We start from the raw sequence: 20096 nt of genomic DNA, 5'->3' as shown, positions 1-20096 counted from the left end.
GAGGTCCAGAATGTGATACTGATTCATAGATGAGACTTGGGCGTTGTATGGCTACCTGAGTGCAGGGCGTGAGTAGTTCCATCGTTCAAATATGACTGAGACATGGACCATTGGAATGATTCGATCACTTGCATCCTAGACTAGACTACAACGCCCAAGACGTGATATCAATTCCACGACCGAGACTTGGGCGTTTTGTGGCCACCTGGATACAGGACGCTACAAGCAATGCCGCAAGGTGGTTAACTTGTTGACAGCCTGATTTATAGTCTTATGCCCTGGAAGACACTATACAGTCGTTTGAATTTTGTTTCAACTGGAAAACGCCACTTTAAAATTTCATTTTTGGATACTAGTAGCTCAGTGCACTATTCTGCAAGTCTCACGTTGGGGACAGTCTAAGCTTCTTGTAGGGAACAATTATTCCCACACAAATGTTTGTGTACTAAATGCCATAGACATATGTGGTTGATCTTAGCATTCAGGTGTGTGCATAACTGGGAGGATCGCAGTCTTATAGATATACTTGACATAAAATCTACTATCCTATATACGAAACTATAGTAAAAGTATATACATAAAGTTGTTCATCTAACACAGAACCTATTTACCTTCAGGGTAGCACTGACCGTAGAAGGGGTTCAGAGCCTTGCAGTAGTATCCCTTGCCACACTGCATGCTACCATTCCACTCAGTGCCACCACACTGCTTGTACGGTTCCTGGGCCTTGGAGACAGGAAGGGCAAGGATGGCATCACTGGCCTTCTCGGAAGCGGTGACAAAGTAGGCACTAGGGTTAGTGGTGACCATACCAGGGAAGATGGATGCATCAGTGATGAAGAGGTTGTCCGTGCCGTAGACCTTGGTGTTAAGATCAACGACAGCAGTACCACCCTGGCGACCGTCATCCTTGCCCATCTTGTTAGTTCCAATCCAGTGGTTGGCGCGACGGTTACTCCACGAGACGACCATCTGTATATACTGTTAGACCAGGACGTGAACAGTTGATGGACTACTTACATCGTCGACGTATTGCTGCGAGCTGACACTAGGAGCGGGTTGGAGCCACACGAGATCCTTCACGCCAGAAAGAGCTTTACGAAGGTTGTCAAGGGCTTTCACAACAGCCTTTTTGTCTTCGGGGTCGTTGAGGAAGGGGTTACCGGAGACGACGGTGTTGAGGGCACTGGTGATGGTCATACGGCCACGCGACTTTGCACCACGGCCGAGGTACTGGCTAAGAGTCATGGCCTCTGATGCACGAGTTAGGGCTTGTCTCATATCTCGCATTGACAGTCAAGTGGTACTTACTTGTATCATTTTCGCCGAGACTGGCTTCAACACGAGCCGTCCACTGCATGGAGCGGACGCGGTTATCAGCACCACGAATCTCGTCAAAGATGATTGGACCAATGTTGGGAGCAGCTTGGGCGAGAATGCCGGAGCGCGCATCTACGTCCAAGTCAGTCTTCATTGTCAAGTTGCAGAAGAATGTGAATACTAACCCAGGTATTTGCTCTTATCACCAGCGTTAGGGGTATCCCAGGCCTCGTAGAAGTCATAGAACACAACGTCAGGGTGCTTGATAACGGCGTCGGTCTGTCATATTGTTAGCCTAATACTTTAGTCACTCTGTCATTTGCACTTACGTTGGTGTGGTCCTCGAGATTGTAGCCGACAGGGAGGTTAATCCACTGGTCCTTTTTGATCATGGAGCTGCCATCGCGGCTGGACTTGGAGACAATGTCGAGCTGGTCCTCTGGGCCGATACCACCTGTGAAGCATGATTAGCAGCGAATTCCGACAGCGTGCGGACAAGAAAAAACTCACTGCGAAGGAGAATCTTGGCACTACCAAAAGTGCCAGCTGCAAGGATCACACGACCAGTCTCGGGAGTGAGCTTGACAGTACCAGCATAGCCAGACCCAGCAAAGGGCTCGACCTCAAGGCCGGTAACGTGACCACCAGAGCGAACGAGACGCCTGACCTGGGTGTTGGTCCATAACTTGAAGTTGTTGCGCTTGGAGGCGGAGACGAGATAGGTAGCAAGAGGGCCCCCACGTTCACCTCCGGAGAACATGAAGGGTGGGTGTGTATAAGTATGGTTCTTTGCGGTTGGCTCCTTAAGAGCGTTGACTTCACCCCAACCAGCCTTGTTGAGTGCTCCAGCGACAACCTTGAAACCCTGGTCAAGGTAGAGCTTACCATCCATAGATGGGACCATTGTACCAGGAATGCGAGAGAAGACACGCTGTTCGTACTTGGCCATGTCCTTAGCCTTCCAGCCATCGGGGAAGTTGTAGTCCCAATCCTCTGGGGTGGGACGCCACCAGAGACCAGCGTTAACTGCGGTACCGCCACCGAGAACACATCCGGCCATCTGATCGGTGTCAGGGCAGGCAATACCGGCAGAGTCGACCCAAAGCTGGTTACATAGACCAGGAACATCGAAGCGAGTCAGGTCCGTGCCCTTGAGCCAGTCTGGTTTACGGGTACCTCCCCAGCGACCAGTTGATGGAGGACCCTTCTCGATGAGAAGAACCTTCTTGCCAGCCTCGCTGAGACGGTCGGCGATGGGGAGACCGCCAGCACCACCACCAACGACAACGTAATCGTACGTCTCGTTGGGGACGGGATTACCGGTGGGTTCAGCTGTGGGAGTAGGCTCACCGGTGGCAGTGGCAGTAGGTTCACTACCGTCGCAGTCGCCCTTGACAACCTTGGTGGCAAGCTTAGCCCAATCAGCATACTTGGAATTGAAGGCGTTGCTGGTAAGTTGGCCACCGAAGATGCTCTGGGTTTCATGCTGAAGCATGCGGGCCTCAGCGGGACACTCAGGGTTTATCGCATTCGTGAGACTGTGTGCCCAACCAAGAACGGCGACGGTAGAGGTAGTCGCCAATCGACCGGAGCTGCCGTCTTGGGACCAGGAAGTACATCCCTGGCAGCGGTAGATAAGAGTGAAGCCATCATCAGTGATCTTGGAAGAGATCTGAGTCAGAGTGGCTTTGCCCTTGTATTGGACTGGCTCGACCTGTGCGCTAGCCCAATGGAAGGTGGTGAGAATTTCACCATCGTGAGGGTAGGCAAAGAGCAAAAGGGAGTTTGTCATGGATCCACCATAGGAGAGACCGCACCATCCGGTGCTTTTGCCTTTGGGAGTGGCGCAGTTCTGTTATAGTCAGAAACGAGAAAAAAGATTTATCAGACATTGACTTACAAGATATCCAATGAACTCATCGGCGTTGGTGGTCTGTCCATCTGCAGGGAAAGTGAAACCAAAGGTCATGCTAGGTGCTTTCCATGTGTCGAAGATGATGCCGGTGTTTGCGTCGGTCAAAGAAGTAGGTGCGGATTGCTGTCCAGCCACATACTGAGTGACTTGTAAATGTCGTTAGTCTGAAGCTGTCGAAGCATAAGGGTTCAAACTCACGAGATGCTATGGCCAGAAGCCATGAAGAACGAAACGAAACCATGATGACGAATGCCCAGTCAGTGATTGGCAAAGGTCGTGGGTAGAATCTCCTTGGCTGTGAACCCGAAAAAGACGGCAATGGTCGCATTCATATACCAATTGGAGGTATTGCCAACCAACAGGGAGTCCAAAATGGCCAAGGACCGATGGCCTGTTTGGGTGCTACATTGGACGTTTTGGAGAAAGCGAGATAGGGCGCAGCCTTGCAGGGGTCGATTTCGGACGGAACGAGCCTTGTCTATTTCCCTTTTAGATGTCGGAGGCAAGTCATCCCAGGATGTGCTCACAATCAATCCGCGACGGAAGATATCCCTCCATGTGAAACAACTCATGGTCCTTCATTATATGACAGTTGGGTCAATATCTGTTAAACAATGGCATTTCAAGCTTATTGGCTCTCACATATATACTTTTACTATGTGGTTGATGCCTCTATTGTCGCTGCGTTATCTTCACCTGGAATTGTTGTGTTACCCAACTTGTATCTGTAAACCCTGTTGTTTCCAGAAGCGGGTGCGGAGGTTCACGCTCCTTTTCTCCACGACAGCCATGTGATAAGGTTAAGCGGCGCGAAGCTCCGAAACAAAGTCAGTTAGATGAATGTAACCCTCTGCAAATAGAGTGTAACCTTTGCGCTAAAAACATACAGTCCCCCTGTCAGATGGTTCTCAAACATGTTTGTCTCTATGCGAGCCCCGTGCATATTTCGCGCTCGCGTCGCCGAGTGGTCGGAGAATCTCTTGACGAATATGTAGCCACTTTTTAAGATTATAAACGTTGACAAGTCTAAATTAGACTTTTCCAGGTTCTGATAGACTTAATATAAGCTGATAGTTAGATGCGACAGACGCCCACACAGTAGAAGAAATACATGGAATTTCTAAGTCCATGCACTCCCTACCTCTTGGCAAGATAGCCCCTATTGTAAAAGAAGCCGCTTGATTTACCAGCCATAAAAAATTCTGAAACAGACTGATGGTACAAAAAGCAAACCCCACTGTAAATCAGGAGGCCTTGCAATCGAGATCTGCGATGCATGATTGACGACAATCTTTACAAAGTGCATTTGCTTCGCTTCTTGAGTAATAGTCTTCCAGAGTAAATACTGTCTGGAGCAGCTGTAGCGGTAGAGGATGTTGCAGCCTCACTGGAAGTGGTTGAGGTCTCAACTGCACTGATGCCGATGGTGATAGATGGAAAGGTCGTTGTTGTTGTGCCCGTTGTGTATAAACTCATAAGAGTCGACGGATGGTTTGGTGAAACGGCAACCAAATGTTCCAGTACACTCAAGAAGGTAATTAGGGCAGATGATTTGATGACCGTAACTGAGAGCCAAAGAAGATGTCTCTACAAATTAATACATTATTCGAAATGAGAAATGTGAGAGGAAGAGGATATTCTAAATACTGGTCATGAAATACTTAGCAAAGGATGGCTAGCAAGATGATGCATGTTAAATACATCTCACGGGTCGATCTAGTTAGCAGTAAAATTGATTGTGTCTTCTTATAGTATAGATGCATTAAGTTATCTGTTAGCGTGTTAATAGTTTAGGTATTCTGTGATATGGGCCTTTCTTATACTGCCCAATGGTATGTTGCCATCCGAAATTACATATCTGAGTTCGCTGGAAGATTTTCCCCATTTACTAGAGCAAGTCAGGCCGAGAACGACTGGGCGGCGGCGATAAGCAACATTCATTGATCAGGTCCCATTTTCAAAGCCGTGCCAGTACAATCAGTCACACGACAGTCAGATGTCAAATGAATATAGGTTGTGCTACTTGAGAGACTCGTACATACGACCAAAGGTAGTGGAAAATACGGGATCCCGTCCGCTCTCCCATAGTCAAGCCACTAACCGGCGGATTAGTAGTTGGGTCGGTGACGACCAGCGAATCCCCGCTGTTATATGTTTTTTTCCCTTTTTGCCTGAATGATATAGGAGCCCTTTCAGCAATTGCGATGAGAGTTTAAGTAGACGGCGGGGCAAGTGAATTTTGGTCTGTTGTCATATATCAGGCTGTGCAGTTGAAATGATACCTCTATCATTTCTGACTCATCAACCCAATAGCCCCCGATAAAACAGAGGCAGGAGGAACAGAAAGGATAAATAGAGCCGAACGAGGAATTTAGAACTCCCCAGTAGCAACGCTAATAGTGTGTTCAGTGGCCACCTGAGTACCGGACGCCGTCAAAATGCCGCATTGAATCAACTTGTTAACGGCAGCCTATAGGTGGTATATTCACTTGGCATGGTGATCATTAGATAACGAACAATTCTTCTTATTGAGACACGGTAACGCTTGTTACGATAACACTGTCATGGGTTATTCCGTTTAGATGTCCCTGCTCAAGGAGTTTTTTTGGAGAAAGTTCAAGTCTTCCTCATCCATCCTCCCACTCTGACGGTTCGCTGTAGAGGGTGTCTATCCTTCCCTTCTCTTTTAACTTGTGCGGAAAATTAGGCAGCTTTCATAGCTTCGTGATACATCGTGACTCCCTGTGCACAGTCGAAATAGTTTCCCTGTTGCTCAAATCTGTGAGACAAATGACGATGGAAAGACGGTATACCTTTTTGCTTGTCAGAGCTCATCTTGTGGTAATTTAGTAGGTATTATATGCTAGACAGCTTACACAGTTGCAGCAGTGTGTAGTTGATTGTTGTAGGCTCTAGTTTCGGAGAATGTAAGAGGTAAGGAGCATATGGTCGCAGACAAGAAGTACTTACTCCACTGTCCGCTACCGGTACAATCCAAGGCAGTTGGTGTCCATCATGCGTGAGACAGTTGTTGGTCGGAAATTCATCAAACTAGTTCCGTTTATCTGGGCAGAACAATATGCTTTTGATACTACCTTTTCTTGGGGGGGTGACCTAGGATTATTTGAGTCTTTGGAGAGCTTCTTTCATAGTTGAATGGACAGTATCTTTGAGCTAGAATCTTTTCTCCAGGAGACAAATCTTGACCGTTGAGCCAGACGGGAGGAAGGAGGCAAGTACCTCACGATGTTAGTGCGGCGGTACCTCGCAAGTAATCCACGGCCACTCTCTTACACCATCATTCCACAATAGAAAAAGACTTTATGTAAGTGAGCAAAAAATGTGACTGTCGCCCTGCGTCCCCTAACCACAATCAGTCTCCCTCAGATGTGGTTACTTAAGTACCAATGTTGTTAGCACCGGCGTCCCTTTCGGGCCCTTAGCTTTACCGAGTTGGGCTAATTATTGGGTATGCTGAAAAGCTTGCTTATTTGGCTTTTATACCTATCCAGGTATCCTGGTATCAAATGGAAGGTAGATGATGTCTTTGTATGCTGATGGTTCCTTCCTTCTTCATCGTCGGAAGCTGCAGCCACAAGTGGATGTGGCGTAGCATCATGTGACTCGACATCGGGCATAGATTTACCCGAGGATGTACCCGAGCAGGGATCGTAAAAGGCGGACCCTGGTCCAAACGGAACCTTTCCACCTTACTCTGTACATCAGTTGTGGTTACTCAAGAACCGGTGTTTTTAGCAACGACCCTTCCAGGCCTTCAGCAAGTAATAAGTCGTAAGTGGGCTCATTTTAGAAAGCATCAGGGGGAAATATAACGAGAAAGATGATGACAACTAATCCTTTTTATATTGGAATAAAGATACTGAGTTCTTGATTATCCGCAGGCTTCATCCTCGATTCTCTATCTATCTGTTATATGTTGTTTTTATTTTTATTTTTATTTTTATTTTTCTATTAGTTTTTTAATCACTTACTCTTGCGCCTAAGTGTTTCAACAGTGACAACCTCGTCCTCTTGCAGTCCTAAGGTCTATAGAGCGACAGGCAGCAGAGTCACGATAAGATCAGCCTGGCGAGTCGCGCATCGCAAGTGAACCACATAGAACTGGGGATCCTATCCTCTCTCATAGTCAAGCGACTGGCCAGTGGATTAGTAGTTGGGTCGGTGATGACCAGCGAATCCCCGCTGCTGTATCTTTTTTCTTTATGTTTTCTTTAAAAAAAAATTAATTTTTTAATTTTTTTTTTGCTGAGTCGTGCAGGTGATGTTCTTGAAGTTTGGGATGAGAACATCGGTGACCAATCGGAGCAAGTTGCTTTTGATCTGTTGTAATTGAGGTCATTGTTATGACAAATCAGAAATTCATAGCATTATACCTTCTGCTTCTCAGAGCTCACTATTGTGGTATCATGATAGGGATCATATATGCTGGACAGTTCATTTGATGGTTAGTACGACTTGAAACAAAATATGCCTTCGGCTGCCCTGCATCGAGAGTCATACAAAGTAGGGCATAAACGCAACCCTAATCTCGCACAATACAAAATCACTGTGAGACCTGCTCAGCAGTCCATTGTGTTGTGCAAGATCATGTTGCATAGCTACATCTATAGTCATCCCCGACAAATCCGTTTTGGGCGTGGAACCTGACTTGTTGCTGTTTTAGCTAATGAGTCTAGACAATAGGCTTGGGTTACAATCAAGCCTTCTGAAGTTCGCCTAACACCTCGGGCAACTGACATTTACGCATGGCAGCCTGTTCAAGGCAAAGAGGAAATATTTTCTGAGATATTTGTCAAGATATTTACTAAACGATTGAGTGATAACTCGTCGAATCGACGCCATGACATCAAAGCTATTCTATTAGATGTGTGGACTGCCGCAGAAATTGTGATAGTGAGCGAGGAGAAGGTATATTGATACGCTTGGCAAGGGCACTGGCTTTCCCAACTCGCTGTTGCTGCAAATCCATCCAAACTTGAAACGCACTGCCCCGGCGGGATTCGGGCAAGGCTCGCTTATTAACGACCAACGCGTGCTGCATTGCTGCACCACCTGCTTGTATAGCCGCTGGTGACGCGTGGCATCCTGTGATTGCATTCACATTGCCGCTTGCAATACCCATGAAGATTTGGTACTGGGTTCATCGAAGTTGACCTGGTCAGTTGACTCCATATTGGTCGTAACTATGGACCCCAACACAGGGTTCTCTAGCCTGTTCGTATGAGGTATCCGTAAATCGAGACATAATAATAAATGTGACTTCCTTCTCGGGAACTCTAGAGCTCCTAAAGTCCGTGACCTATGCTTTGAGGTCCCAGGCTTTCGTGGCTGGCCTTATCAAGCAGTTCCCCGATTAGCCCGAGATGCTCGGTGAATTGTTCAATAGGCCGCTCCACATCTACTTGCCAAAGAATAAAAGTGCTAATACACTCGTCTATGAATTTTGGTATATCGTCAAAAGACATAATCATAATGACAGCTTACAACAACGTCACGCTCTCGCTTTGGGCGCTTTTCGGAGCTTTAGTGCTCTATCTACTGACTGTCCCAGGCAGGCGAGGGAAGCATTTGCCTCCAGGTGCGTGAAGGTCTTCTTTACTGTTTGTTTGCGCAGTCAATCTAACTTGGCTATCAAGGGCCGCCAACCTTACCTATCATCGGGAATCTGCATCAGATGCCCACTCGCAAGGGTTACCTCAAGCTAGCCGAGTGGGCCAAGCAATATGGGGACATGTATTCTTTCAAAATCGGCTCGACAACAACTATTGTGCTCTCCAATCGAAGACTTGTCAAAGAAATACTTGAAAGAAGAAGCGTTATTAGTGCAGGTAGACCAGCTGTCTATGGTCTTGAGAAGCTCGTCTTCGGGGGCCATTTCATACTTCTCCAGCAACCGGACGCTCCAATGTACCGCATTTCTAAAAAGTTGCTACATCAATATTTTGGAGAGCCTGCCATCGACAGGAGTCACTTGCGTATCATCAACGCAGAAGCGACCCAACTGATCCGAGACCTTATGGTGGATCCGGATAACTTTCCACACCATGCCCATAGATATGCTAATAGTTTCACAATGAGCACGAGTGAGTCTGTCAGAACACACGGAAAGAACACTCCACTGAAATATCTAGCTTATGGAATACGGACTCCGAGCCACGACACCCCTCATTTGACAGCAATCACCAAAATCACCGCCCAAGCCACGTCTCTTATCGCCCCAGGAAGACTACCTCCAGTCGATGTTTTCCCGTTCCTCAAACTCGTGCCCGAGCGGATCTTGGGTAATTGGGTTACTTTGTGTACAAACTTGGGAAAAGCAAGTGACAAGCTCTATATGTATATTCTTGAATCGGTGATAGAGCGCCGGAAAACCAAGGCCCCGCGAGACACCTTCGCCGATAGGTGTCTTGACAATAAGGAATACGAGTTCTCGCTTCATGAACTCATGTACTTGACAGGAGCCGTTCTGGACGCAGGAACAGATACCACTTCCTCAGTACTGATCACATTGATACAAATGCTCTGCGCTTATCCCGACTGTCTCAAGAGAGCCCACGCCGAAATCGATATGGTAGTTGGCGATGAACGGACCCCGGTTTGGGATGACTTCGCCAAGTTACCATATATCAACCAACTCATGAAAGAGACACAGCGCATTCGCCCAGCTACACCTATTTCGTTCCCCCATAAAGTACTCGAAGGTATAGGAGCCCGCCCTTCTGGTTTTAAATGTCACCTACTTACCTAACACTTAGATATCTGGATCGATGGGAAGTTACTGCCCAAGGGGGCCACGATTATCGCCAATGTCACCGGACTCCATTCAGATCCTAACAAATTTAAACACCCTGGAGAATTCCACCCAGACCACTACAAGGGAATGCAAAAGCTAGCACAGGGATATGCCAATACTGCAGATGAAAACAAGCGAGATCATTATGCGTACGGCTTTGGACGTCGGATTTGTGCAGGAATGCAGATCGCCGAGCGATCATTGTTCACTACCTTTTCCAAGGTGCTTTGGGCCTTTGACATTTCTGCTCCAAAGGATGCGCAAGGACGGCCTGTGGCAATGAACCTTGATCCGATGACGGGCTACACCGAAGGTACTATCGTTATGCCCAAGCCATTTAAGGCTTGCATAAAAGTCCGGTCTGAGCGGAGAAGGGAGACAATATTGAGGGAATTTGAAGAGGCGGAGAACAATGTGTTTGCCCAATTCGACTTGCCCAAGATTGGAGAGGGCATCTGAACAGAGTACGGAGATAGCAATGTATATACTGAAATAGATACGAAGTAGTATTGGACTATCCTCTTTTAATCAATTGTGAGCTTTCCTCGCTACTATGTAGTTATATATGCGCCCCTGAATTCCCAGCGTGTGAGCCTTAGGCTCCCATTTCCCTATGTCCAGTCATCCATCCTTAAAGGGAATTCTAATATCGTGGGTCTGTTACAAAGGAGGATTTTAAGAATTCAGTATGCAAGGGAGTAGTCTGTAGATGTTTTGCTGATGTGGTCATTGAGCTTTGAAACGTGGCTCAAGTAAATTGTCCCGTGTTTGGTTCTATTAAAGACACTTTAGCTACTGGAGGCAGGAGCGACACAACCACATTGTCTCAAAGCAATCAGTTTCTTTTTGCACTGCCGCTCGTTGAACCGACCATAATCTTAAATATTTTCAAGCTAGCACTAGATACCGGAGTCATCTAGAGGGTCTTGGGTTTTGCAGGTGCAAATAACTTGGCCACAAACCCAAAAACTGAAATAAACTAGAAATACCTCTTAGTAAGCGCCGTTTTGTGCTTGCATCAACATTCAAACTTACCAATTGATCGATGACTTTGCTACCAAATGGCAAACTGGCATATAAATCGCCGTCAAAGGCCGCCCTAAGTGCAAGCCAAAGGTTTGGAGGTTTTCCACATTGGAATACATCGTTGAAGAACCTGTTTATCACTTGTTATAAGAGTATCCATTGCAAGCATGTCCAGCTTTTACGCAGGGACGGGGGAACTAACAGTGCCTTGTATTCGCCAGACGGTTGATTCCTCTCTTCAAAGACAGTCTTCTCGCCTGGGAACCCGCGGAAGCTGTGAACAGACCAGCGAGGAATAAACATAGTTCCGGTCTCTGGAGTCGCGACAGTTGCCTTTCCGTCGAGAGTTATAGTCATTCGACCTTCCAGGACAGTAATGTGCTCATCATGATACTATGTACAGAATTAGTAACGGTTCTTGGCCAACTCCACATCTGAGTTATAACCTTGTGCCAGTGTGGGGGAACGAAGAAAGGCTCCCCTCCCAGGGTCCCATCATAGGTACAAACTGCCGAGTATTTCTCTGAGTCTTGGTCAACAAGAAGATCCATTTTGAGATTCTATTGAGGTCAGACATGATCCTAGCAACCTGGAATCAAGTGAGGGGAAAACAAACATCTCCAGCCTGAAGGGTCTTTAGATATCGAGTTGTTGCCATGTTTGTATCACGTGTGTCGTTAAACGACTGTCGACTTTGTTGAACTGTGGGGAATTAATTATCAGATCTTTCTTCAGGTCCGTGTTTGAAGAGATTGACTTGATTCATTAAGAAATCGGAATTGTCGGAAACAAATCGCCTGGATATTTCCCCTCCCTAGTTGCTGATCTCCAATAGGCCGGCATTTCGAGGCTAGTAAGACGGACATCTAAACAAAAGCCCGCTAACTCCGATGCTGAAAATTACCATGTACCAAGTGGTCCGCACATTCTTTACCAACTTTTATCCAGGAATTCCCTTCGTCTAATTTCTAAACTGACATGGTAGTTAACCTTGACTTGGAGTTGTCACATATCAGGTTCGGTGGTAAGTATCAGGAAGCGGTGAAAGTTGCCATGATATACAAAGTCTATATCTCTAACTCTATCTTAACTGATTTCTATTTCTAATTACATAGCCACACCGTCAAGACAGAGCTTCAGAAGTGTAGGGCTGTTTTGAATCTCGTCGGCGCGAGCCTTGAGCTCATCAACATCCCAGTTTGCCCAAACATACTTGCCCTTGAGGAACTTTGCCTCTGGTGAAGTAAGCCAGACAGAAAGTTGACCCGCGAGAGCAGCTAAAAAAACATCATTTGTGAGCGGTTATTCAAAGTAAAGGACTTTGGGTAAACTTACGATCGTCTGGTGCAGCGTCCGCGATACCAGACCCCTCAGTCATCTCAGTCATGATGACGCCAGGCTGGATCTGAACAACATGTAATTCGGGGTTCTCCATCTGGAAATACTCGAAGATCTTGATGGCTGCAAGTTTCGCTGTTGCATACGCCCAGATGGTGGGTACAGGCTTGATATGTGCGGAGCCGCTTGAAGTGTTGAAGACGTAGGCGTTGGTAGCAAGCACAGGTGCAAAAGCCTGGAGGGTGTTGAAAGCTCCCATGATGTTTAGATCGAGACCTTGACGGAAGTCGTTTTCTTCGGACCCAAGAAGAGTTCCTGGGGTGGGACAATATCCAGCGTTGCAGATGAGGACATCAACATTAGCACCACCGGCTTTGTTAACGAGATTTTTCACTGCAGTGTCAACGCTGTCGCGTTTGCTGATGTCGGCGGTCTCAAATATGACCTTTGTATTACCACCGGAGGCTTGAGCAATGTCGTTCACCGCAGCTTCTAGCCTATCGAGGCGTCTCCCCAAAATTGCAACTGTTGATGCTCCAGCCTGGGCGAAAGCAACGGCCATCGACTTGCCAATGCCTGTTCCACCGCCTGTGATAGCTACGAATTTACCAGCAGCATTGAGCTCGGGGCGAGTCGGATCGATGGTAGCATAAGGCTTGCTGTGCCATGTTTTGGTGAAAGATACCCAATTAGTCATATTTGCTGCTGAGGCGATGTTCTGGTGAGGGTTTTTATTGTGCTATTCAGAAATTGAGGAGAATATGTTCGTTGTGGTGCAGATTCAAGATAGACGGTGATTATCGGTTTATATAGTAGATTCTCGACAACTCAGGCAAGGCTCTTGGCTTTAATAGGTGCCGACATCAGGCCAGCCAATATATTCACCATTATGGATACGAATCAGGGTAAAATAGAAAGATGGAGACTCTTATGCATATATGGAAGCTCGGAGGAAGATAGTAGCCGACGCTATTGTGGCGGTGGACAGTTTGTTTGTTCTCAAAGTTGCTAATTTGTAATCGAATCTCCGCTCCCATGGTTTCAGATGGACAACGTTGATAAAATAGGACAGCCGCTATTGGTCCTATGTTCCACGTGACTTCAAATTAACTTTTGGAAGAGACTCGCATCCCTGAAACTCGAGTCATACGGTAAGTAGTTCCTCTGCTCGTTACCAAGCCTATTGTGGAATACGTGCCGGCGTCTCGGACATCCAAAGAAGTCCGAAATGTATATAAATCACCCGTTAACGTCAGAAGGAGAAATCTTATGTCTACCAATTTTATTCTATGTAGGATGTGAAGAACATCGAACAGTCCCAGGAATTACACAAATGGCTATTACATTAGTAGGGGGCTGAGTCTATCTCGATACAACTACTAGATCATGACCGAGCTTCTTTATACTACAATAACTGCGTTTTGTATATAACTCATTGGTTGTCGTTTGAAAGATCTCCAGACCAAGTCTGACAGTCGCCATCGCAATCTTAACATCGAGAGCACCTCGCAGAGACACTTCAAATCCGTTCAGTCATTGTAATGAAGCAAGTCCGCCGTAGCAAAGTCAAATGTAAGTAACAACAAGTGTCTATAAACCGAGACATAAGAACCGAAGTCGGAGAAATAAAGAAATCATGTATTATTTTCAGTCGTGAGGCTTTCTACCCCAAACAATTTGCTGGTAGTAATACAACTGCGTTGTTTTAGTTGCAAGCTCTTCGCGTAACCGCACGCAATACTCCCTTATATCGTCCTCCTTCCAGTCACAAGTATAAGTCATGAAATTAATCCATCCATGTATATCACTCGTGATGCTCCCCAATGCAAAAGTCCCGATTTCCTTCATGTATTCCTCCTTAGCCCATCTTCCAACAGGAACCCTGATTGTTTGGGATTGAATATCAACAAATCCCACTGCTTCAAGATGCTCCTGTTGGACCTTTGAAGGAATCGGGATGAAGGATGTACCAAGTTTCTTGCATCCTTCTTCAAAAATGCTACCCCACGCGGCTATCGCGCTGCCATGCACGATAGAGTCGTTCTGACTATGAAACCTGGGATCGAATTCATGTGTTTCAATCCACCCTCCAGGTTTAGTGACCCTGAACGCATTTTCATAAAGAGAGCGCCAATCGGAAACACCTCCACCTAGGAATCGCATGTGAATGAAATCTCTGGAGTTTGCTTCAAACGTCCACTCTTTTGTGAAATCATCAATCTCGAATTGAAGGTTGGGCGGAACAAATATTGGCTGTATCGGTGAAATGTCTATGCCGATAACCTCCGCTTCGGGACAATCATCAGCAAAATCCATGGCCCATGTTCCAGAACCTGTCCCTATGTCGAGGACGCTGTGGACCTGGTTTGCATCAAGTGGTGCGAGATAGAGTTTGCTTCTAAGAACAAGAAAGGCCGTGTGGTAGAATACTTCCATCGCGTTAAGTGATACTTGATCGGTTGGCGCCCAATATTTGCCTTGTACGGTTTGGTACGTTCGACTGTTTATCACGTCGTATTTGAAGATGCTGGATGTGGTAGAGCTGACTGAACTGGGTGGTGAGTAATTGGTACCACTATCGTGGTCATCGCTCGTACTGTCAACCTTGTTCTCACGTCAATTCCATGTTTTATAGCTTTCTCAAGTGATACTGACCTCTAGAGAGGACTTCCCTGAAATGGCGTTTCTGACGAATGGTTGTAATTCTTCAACTTCTTTCCGCATTGGCTCAGACACTGTTGGAAATATTGTCTCATCGACAGCCATGCTGGAATATGCTCTGATGTCGGACAGGAGCGTTTGGGCAGTCATCATGAGTGCATATGGCTCACCGTCATAGACAATGATAATTGACCCGCACAATGCTCCTGATATTCTATCAACTACCCAAGATCCAGATGTACCAGGGGCTGCAATATTAAAGTAATCCTTTTAGTTTTGAACCAACTGTTGAGTATGGCTACTTACCTAATGGTCCTTGTAGACAGACTTTTCGAGTCCAAATTGTTGCACTGCCAATTATAAGAGGTATTCTGGCAGGCTGAAGGGATGCGACAAGGCTATCTGACTCTCGGTTAACCAAGATCAGGACTTCTCTCGCGCCTAAGGTTTCATCGTTGTTGTAGCCGGACACCCACTTCTTCACTCTGGTTACTGAATCAGATGATGGAGGCTCGACATAGCAGTTGTCACAGTCCCAGTCAGCCATACCAGATAGCAGAGAGAAGTCCGCCGATATCGGCTGCGATGTCTTAATATCCCAAGCTGATGTTTGGGCTTTATCTTTGGCGAGTTGTATAATAAAGTTGATGGTATCCGAGGGTGTCACGGAAAGCCAGTCCGTTGATCCATTGATATCAACGTAGCCGAGTGATTTTTCTGGATCATGATCACTTTCGTAGTTTTGAACCATATTTAATTGCCAGTCATATCTCCCCGAATTCACTTGTTTCTTGCAGCATCACTGTCTACCACTTGGTCACATTGAATTGATCTGGTAATCATCCACGATGCATTTCTCCTCCGTTGTCGTCCAAACTCTGTTGGCCATTGGTGTCACTGTAGCTAGAAACGAGAAATTCCGTCGTGGGGTCAAGCCCAACGGCCCTATTGACCCAGGTATCACATCGAAATGCACGTATTATGATGAATGGATGGATAACGGATACACCAATTGTCAAAAATGGCTTATGGACTGGGCTATTACGGAGCAGAAGTTCTCGGAGTATGTAAGTGCACACTCTCATTACCCCATCTTCTTCCGGTTCATAGGATTTATCATCATGTTTTGCCTCTAGAATCCAACTGTTGATGATGACTGCTCCGGTATCAAGGTTGGCCACTCGTACTGTGTCGAGATCAACCACGGCCTACCTGAAGAGCCAGATAAGCCCGAGGTTACCTCAACTGATATCTCTGGATCCGAGACCAAGGATACCAAGGAACCGCACATACTCACCCAAGAAGGACTGATTGAGAGCTGCGTTGACCTTCATAAAGCCTCAGAGGCCGATACATGCGACCAGATTGTCTCCAGCTTCGGCACATTCGACTTCGACACTTTTTTTCACATGGAATCCAGCTGTTGGCAAAGACTGTAGTGGACTCTGGGTCGGATATTACTACTGTGTTGGTGTTCCTGGTACAGCAACTAGTGCCCCAACAAAGACGACTGCAACTGCAACTGAACCTACAGGTTCCAAGAACCCTACAGTTCTACAGAAAGGACTCATCAAGGGCTGTGCTTTGTTCCACCAAGCTGGGAAGGGTGACACTTGTGCCAAGATCGTTTCTAACCTTGAGCTACTTAACATGAATAAGTAAAATAAAGTGTTGAGGAAGCCTACCGTACGGTCTCTTATTATACAGTTGTTCTATAGTCTATATCGGATAATGTAATTTGTAGACGCACTCAATCTTTTTATACTTTGCAGTTTGTTCTCTTAAATTCGTCATAGTATGAGAAATGGCTAAATTGAATCATAGATTATTAGTAATTTAATAAGGTCTTCCCCCAAGTCCTGTTTGTGATGCTCTCACAGCCCGAGGTGGACTAGATATTGAATCGGTATGCGCCCTCTCCAAATGTTCCACCGTCACCAAAGCTGAGCTCTCCACCGGACAGATAACAGCAAAATCGGCAATACTCGATCTCTGCGGTTCAATATTCGTTTGACTTCCAGGTCTGCTAAAAGGCAGCGGATAGTTCTGCTCCATTTTGTACCGGCTGAGCTTATCTAATGCTGTCTTGAAGTCGTCGAGTACAATAGTATCGGTGAAACATTTAAAGATAAAGGCGAATTTCCAGAACGGGTTAATGTATCCAATGTGGAGTACAGACGTGACGGCAAAGAGATCGATGATGATGAAAATGATGCTGAGAGTCATGCTCAATAACAGGACGGCGAATCGGGGTGATATGCGAATGAGTTCCAGGTATTTAAACTCGTAGCGGTATTTGATGTTCCAGAATAGATTCAGCGCTGTAAATATCCACCACGGATCACTGTCTCGATCGTTAGTTGACTGGTCGTCGATGTGGTCGAATAGGTACAAACCGGCAGAGAGCCTCGAGAGGTCTTGATGAAGAGAAGAAACGGGTATAAGGTGGATTGAAGTAGGTAAAATTGGCGTAAATCTCGAGGACCCAATATGGCTGGACGAGTACGATGGTACCGATATAGATGGCGTTGTATCGTTTCGATAGAAAGGGCTTGTTCTTGAGCCATGAGATGACATTATGTAGATTCCACGAGATGATGAGAAGGATGACTGTCGATGAAAGGTACCATCCCCAGACTGGGGGCTTGAAGAACATGAAGAAGCCATTTGGCATGGCCAGCAGCAACTAATCAGTCAGTGAGATGAAGGCTGTTGATAGCGGGCGAGAAACTCACCTCAATTAAAATGAGTTTGTGGAGAACAACGCCACGCCTCATATTAACAACGGTGATGCCAATCATGATAATCAAGGCCCCAATCATACAACCCTGCGACCACGCCTCCAGAGCAATCTTTTCCGGGCTTGACGGCCACTCACCATGTTCAGACATTATGCGATTGAATCGGCCAAATCATGACGAGAAACATGACAAACCTCCTGACAAGGAAATGGGAAGTAGAGAAAGGGTGATTAAATAAATGAATAACGATTGACACTACCCCGCCTCTAACAAAGCCACCAGAACTAGTTCCTGGAGATTGGTTCGTTGCAAAGGTTTAGTGTGTGGACTCGTTGCAGGTTTCCTCCGGGGTTAGTTGGAGCTAAAAACGTTGGACTGTCGTCTTTTGGGAGCTGAGGGTTGCAGGTTTTTAGCCACCTCGAGATACGCGTCTCGGGCTACCGGCTGTTGGGGAGAGGCTAACCGTGAAGGGAGGGCAAGTCAAGGACAGCGAAATTAATCATACCAGGTCTTGAGATAAAGTGATGTCTTGAAGTTTAGATGCGACAACATCATAATGGATTGTAGAATTGTTGATATATGTGTGAAAGCCTGGTCTATCTCATAACATTGACTTTCAAGGTAAACAAACCTACTTGATCGACCTCGGTAGCACGGACATCAAATGACGTATCCAGTCCCCATTTGAGTTTCCATCATCTTCCCATTCAGATCATTAGAACGTGGCTGTCGTCCTCTAAACGGTCGAATTTATTGGAATTTGGACTTTAGCTCCTCAAAAGCCTTGATAAGCTTATCCGCCTCCTCGGTATACTTCTTCTCCCGTTCCTGCTGTAACTTGAACGTCTTTTGAAACTTTTCAACCATGAATGGCTTGAGAACAGACTTCTTTGCCGTTCTGTAGTCATAGATGGCAGTGTCCTCTGTGCATTTGGCTGCAAGTCGTCGATATTTCTCTGAAAGAATCCAGGCTTCCTTCTTGATCGATGTTGACTCGGCTGTGGGTGACTCGAGCAACTTGTATAGCACAGTGATTCGATCCGGAAATTCCAAAGGCTGGAGTGAAAGTCAGTTTGCGGTCGTGTGAAATTGTCGCGTAAACGTACAAACTTGTATTCGGTTTTGATACTGCTGAGGATGAGGCCAAGACCTCGCGGCGTAGGAAGGTCCAGCCATTGTGACTTTTCTTCTTCTGTCGCGTCTTCACTTTGGTTATGGATGAATTTAACTCGACCAGTTTCGGCGTATTTGTTGTACATGATGTTATTCACGTGTCCTGTCAGATGTGAGATGGAGTTAGATCGGGAAGGGGGGATACATACCCTGAATTATTTAGCCAAGTGAGAAATACAATTTCAGAGAATTACTCACCATACTGTCCTATTTATTTCATGTGGTTAGAATTAATCTCTGTGACGGGATGTCACTACTCACCATATCACCCCATAGCAACTGGTGATTATCGATACCTCGCCATTTCTTCTCAGTGAGAAAGCCCTGTTGCCCAGCTAACAGTTCAAGCCAGTTTTGTTCCGAAAAAGCGTACAACTTCTGCGCTTTCTCAGTACATTCTTTAGGATACCGCTCGGTTGTTAGCTCCTTCAGTTGGGTCTGCAAATCAGCAAACCACCGAGAAGGGAGAGCTGGACTTGTTGAGTAAAGTCTTGTGGCAAGACCAATTGGTCTCTGAACAAAGCGCATCTTGAGTACAGACATGGCGGGTGTTGATGAGTGAGAAGGTTGATAGTAAGAATTAATTGGGTTTGTAAGGAAAACTCCGACGATCGGCCTCGGTAGTCGGGGACATTCTCCACGGTTAAAGGCGGTTAACAGTTCCGTCCAATCGAAGCTAGTCTTGTTATGGAAGGGCATGTACTGACATCATCGAAATAGAGCTAAACGCGCTTCACTCCAGGGTGAGACTTGTGATATCCTCGTTACAAGCACGTTGACGATGTCACAGCAGAGTTAATGCCGAGCCTCACTTTCAAGGGTGGTGAATAGAGATCAGATCATTGTGAAACCGGTACGGCAAATTCCGCTCCCTCTTGAGTTGCAAGATCAAACCTTATTTAGAGCTTGTCAACCGTAATTTTGCTACGTTTTATTTTTTAGTATCTCTTGACGTCAAACTCGAGTTATGCCGAACCTTGACTGCAAACGCTGAATCTAGTATGTCCTTTTGGCAGTTAAGGAAACTCGTAAAAGAATAAATTGATTCACAATTCTCTCGCTTACTTTAAGTATATGCTTATCGCGTGAGTTGACCTGTTCTAGTTGC

General features: G+C 46.1%; 9 protein-coding genes and 1 non-coding gene across 10 annotated transcripts; 4 read left to right on the top strand and 6 right to left on the bottom strand.

Annotated features, from left to right (window-relative positions):
* Window positions 1–541: 541 nt before the first annotated feature.
* FGSG_09085 (uncharacterized protein) lies at window positions 542–3476 on the bottom strand (the record flags this gene model as incomplete). Its single annotated transcript, XM_011330406.1, has 9 exons — window positions 542–546; window positions 630–972; window positions 1030–1283; window positions 1345–1452; window positions 1506–1599; window positions 1650–1774; window positions 1831–3153; window positions 3217–3381; window positions 3434–3476. 9 exons carry the CDS (start codon window positions 3474–3476, stop codon window positions 542–544), a joined length of 2460 nt encoding a protein of 819 aa, XP_011328708.1.
* Window positions 3477–5275: 1799 nt separating this feature from the next.
* On the top strand, window positions 5276–5391 carry FGSG_20059. The gene has a single exon (XR_893048.1). It is a non-coding gene; the product is annotated as a 5S ribosomal RNA (ribosomal RNA).
* Window positions 5392–7723: 2332 nt separating this feature from the next.
* On the top strand, window positions 7724–8173 carry FGSG_13512 (uncharacterized protein; the record flags this gene model as incomplete). The annotated part of the gene is made up of 2 exons (XM_011330405.1): window positions 7724–7804; window positions 7940–8173. The coding sequence occupies 2 exons, from the start codon at window positions 7724–7726 to the stop codon at window positions 8171–8173; spliced, it is 315 nt and encodes a 104-aa protein (XP_011328707.1).
* Window positions 8174–8728: 555 nt separating this feature from the next.
* On the top strand, window positions 8729–10508 carry FGSG_09086 (uncharacterized protein; the record flags this gene model as incomplete). Its single annotated transcript, XM_011330404.1, has 4 exons — window positions 8729–8834; window positions 8893–9339; window positions 9388–9957; window positions 10012–10508. 4 exons carry the CDS (start codon window positions 8729–8731, stop codon window positions 10506–10508), a joined length of 1620 nt encoding a protein of 539 aa, XP_011328706.1.
* Window positions 10509–10965: 457 nt separating this feature from the next.
* On the bottom strand, window positions 10966–11626 carry FGSG_09087 (uncharacterized protein; the record flags this gene model as incomplete). The annotated part of the gene is made up of 4 exons (XM_011330403.1): window positions 10966–11028; window positions 11085–11205; window positions 11278–11468; window positions 11522–11626. 4 exons carry the CDS (start codon window positions 11624–11626, stop codon window positions 10966–10968), a joined length of 480 nt encoding a protein of 159 aa, XP_011328705.1.
* A 556-nt stretch (window positions 11627–12182) lies between these two features.
* FGSG_09088 (uncharacterized protein) lies at window positions 12183–13110 on the bottom strand (the record flags this gene model as incomplete). Its single annotated transcript, XM_011330402.1, has 2 exons — window positions 12183–12352; window positions 12411–13110. 2 exons carry the CDS (start codon window positions 13108–13110, stop codon window positions 12183–12185), a joined length of 870 nt encoding a protein of 289 aa, XP_011328704.1.
* A 950-nt stretch (window positions 13111–14060) lies between these two features.
* FGSG_09089 (uncharacterized protein) lies at window positions 14061–15621 on the bottom strand (the record flags this gene model as incomplete). The annotated part of the gene is made up of 3 exons (XM_011330401.1): window positions 14061–15017; window positions 15069–15322; window positions 15381–15621. 3 exons carry the CDS (start codon window positions 15619–15621, stop codon window positions 14061–14063), a joined length of 1452 nt encoding a protein of 483 aa, XP_011328703.1.
* Window positions 15622–15922: 301 nt separating this feature from the next.
* Window positions 15923–16736, top strand: FGSG_09090 (uncharacterized protein; the record flags this gene model as incomplete). The annotated part of the gene is made up of 3 exons (XM_011330400.1): window positions 15923–16141; window positions 16211–16496; window positions 16609–16736. The coding sequence occupies 3 exons, from the start codon at window positions 15923–15925 to the stop codon at window positions 16734–16736; spliced, it is 633 nt and encodes a 210-aa protein (XP_011328702.1).
* Window positions 16737–16864: 128 nt separating this feature from the next.
* On the bottom strand, window positions 16865–17965 carry FGSG_09091 (uncharacterized protein; the record flags this gene model as incomplete). Its single annotated transcript, XM_011330399.1, has 4 exons — window positions 16865–16882; window positions 16953–17418; window positions 17471–17760; window positions 17810–17965. The coding sequence occupies 4 exons, from the start codon at window positions 17963–17965 to the stop codon at window positions 16865–16867; spliced, it is 930 nt and encodes a 309-aa protein (XP_011328701.1).
* Window positions 17966–18565: 600 nt separating this feature from the next.
* FGSG_09092 (uncharacterized protein) lies at window positions 18566–19531 on the bottom strand (the record flags this gene model as incomplete). The annotated part of the gene is made up of 5 exons (XM_011330398.1): window positions 18566–18871; window positions 18922–19091; window position 19138; window positions 19187–19195; window positions 19250–19531. 5 exons carry the CDS (start codon window positions 19529–19531, stop codon window positions 18566–18568), a joined length of 768 nt encoding a protein of 255 aa, XP_011328700.1.
* Window positions 19532–20096: the final 565 nt, after the last annotated feature.

Source organism: Fusarium graminearum, chromosome 4, assembly GCF_000240135.3.
Source record: "Fusarium graminearum PH-1 chromosome 4, whole genome shotgun sequence".
Classification (NCBI taxonomy): domain Eukaryota; kingdom Fungi; phylum Ascomycota; class Sordariomycetes; order Hypocreales; family Nectriaceae; genus Fusarium; species Fusarium graminearum.
Note: the sequence above shows the minus strand (reverse complement) of the source record. Positions and strands in the feature narration are given on the sequence as shown.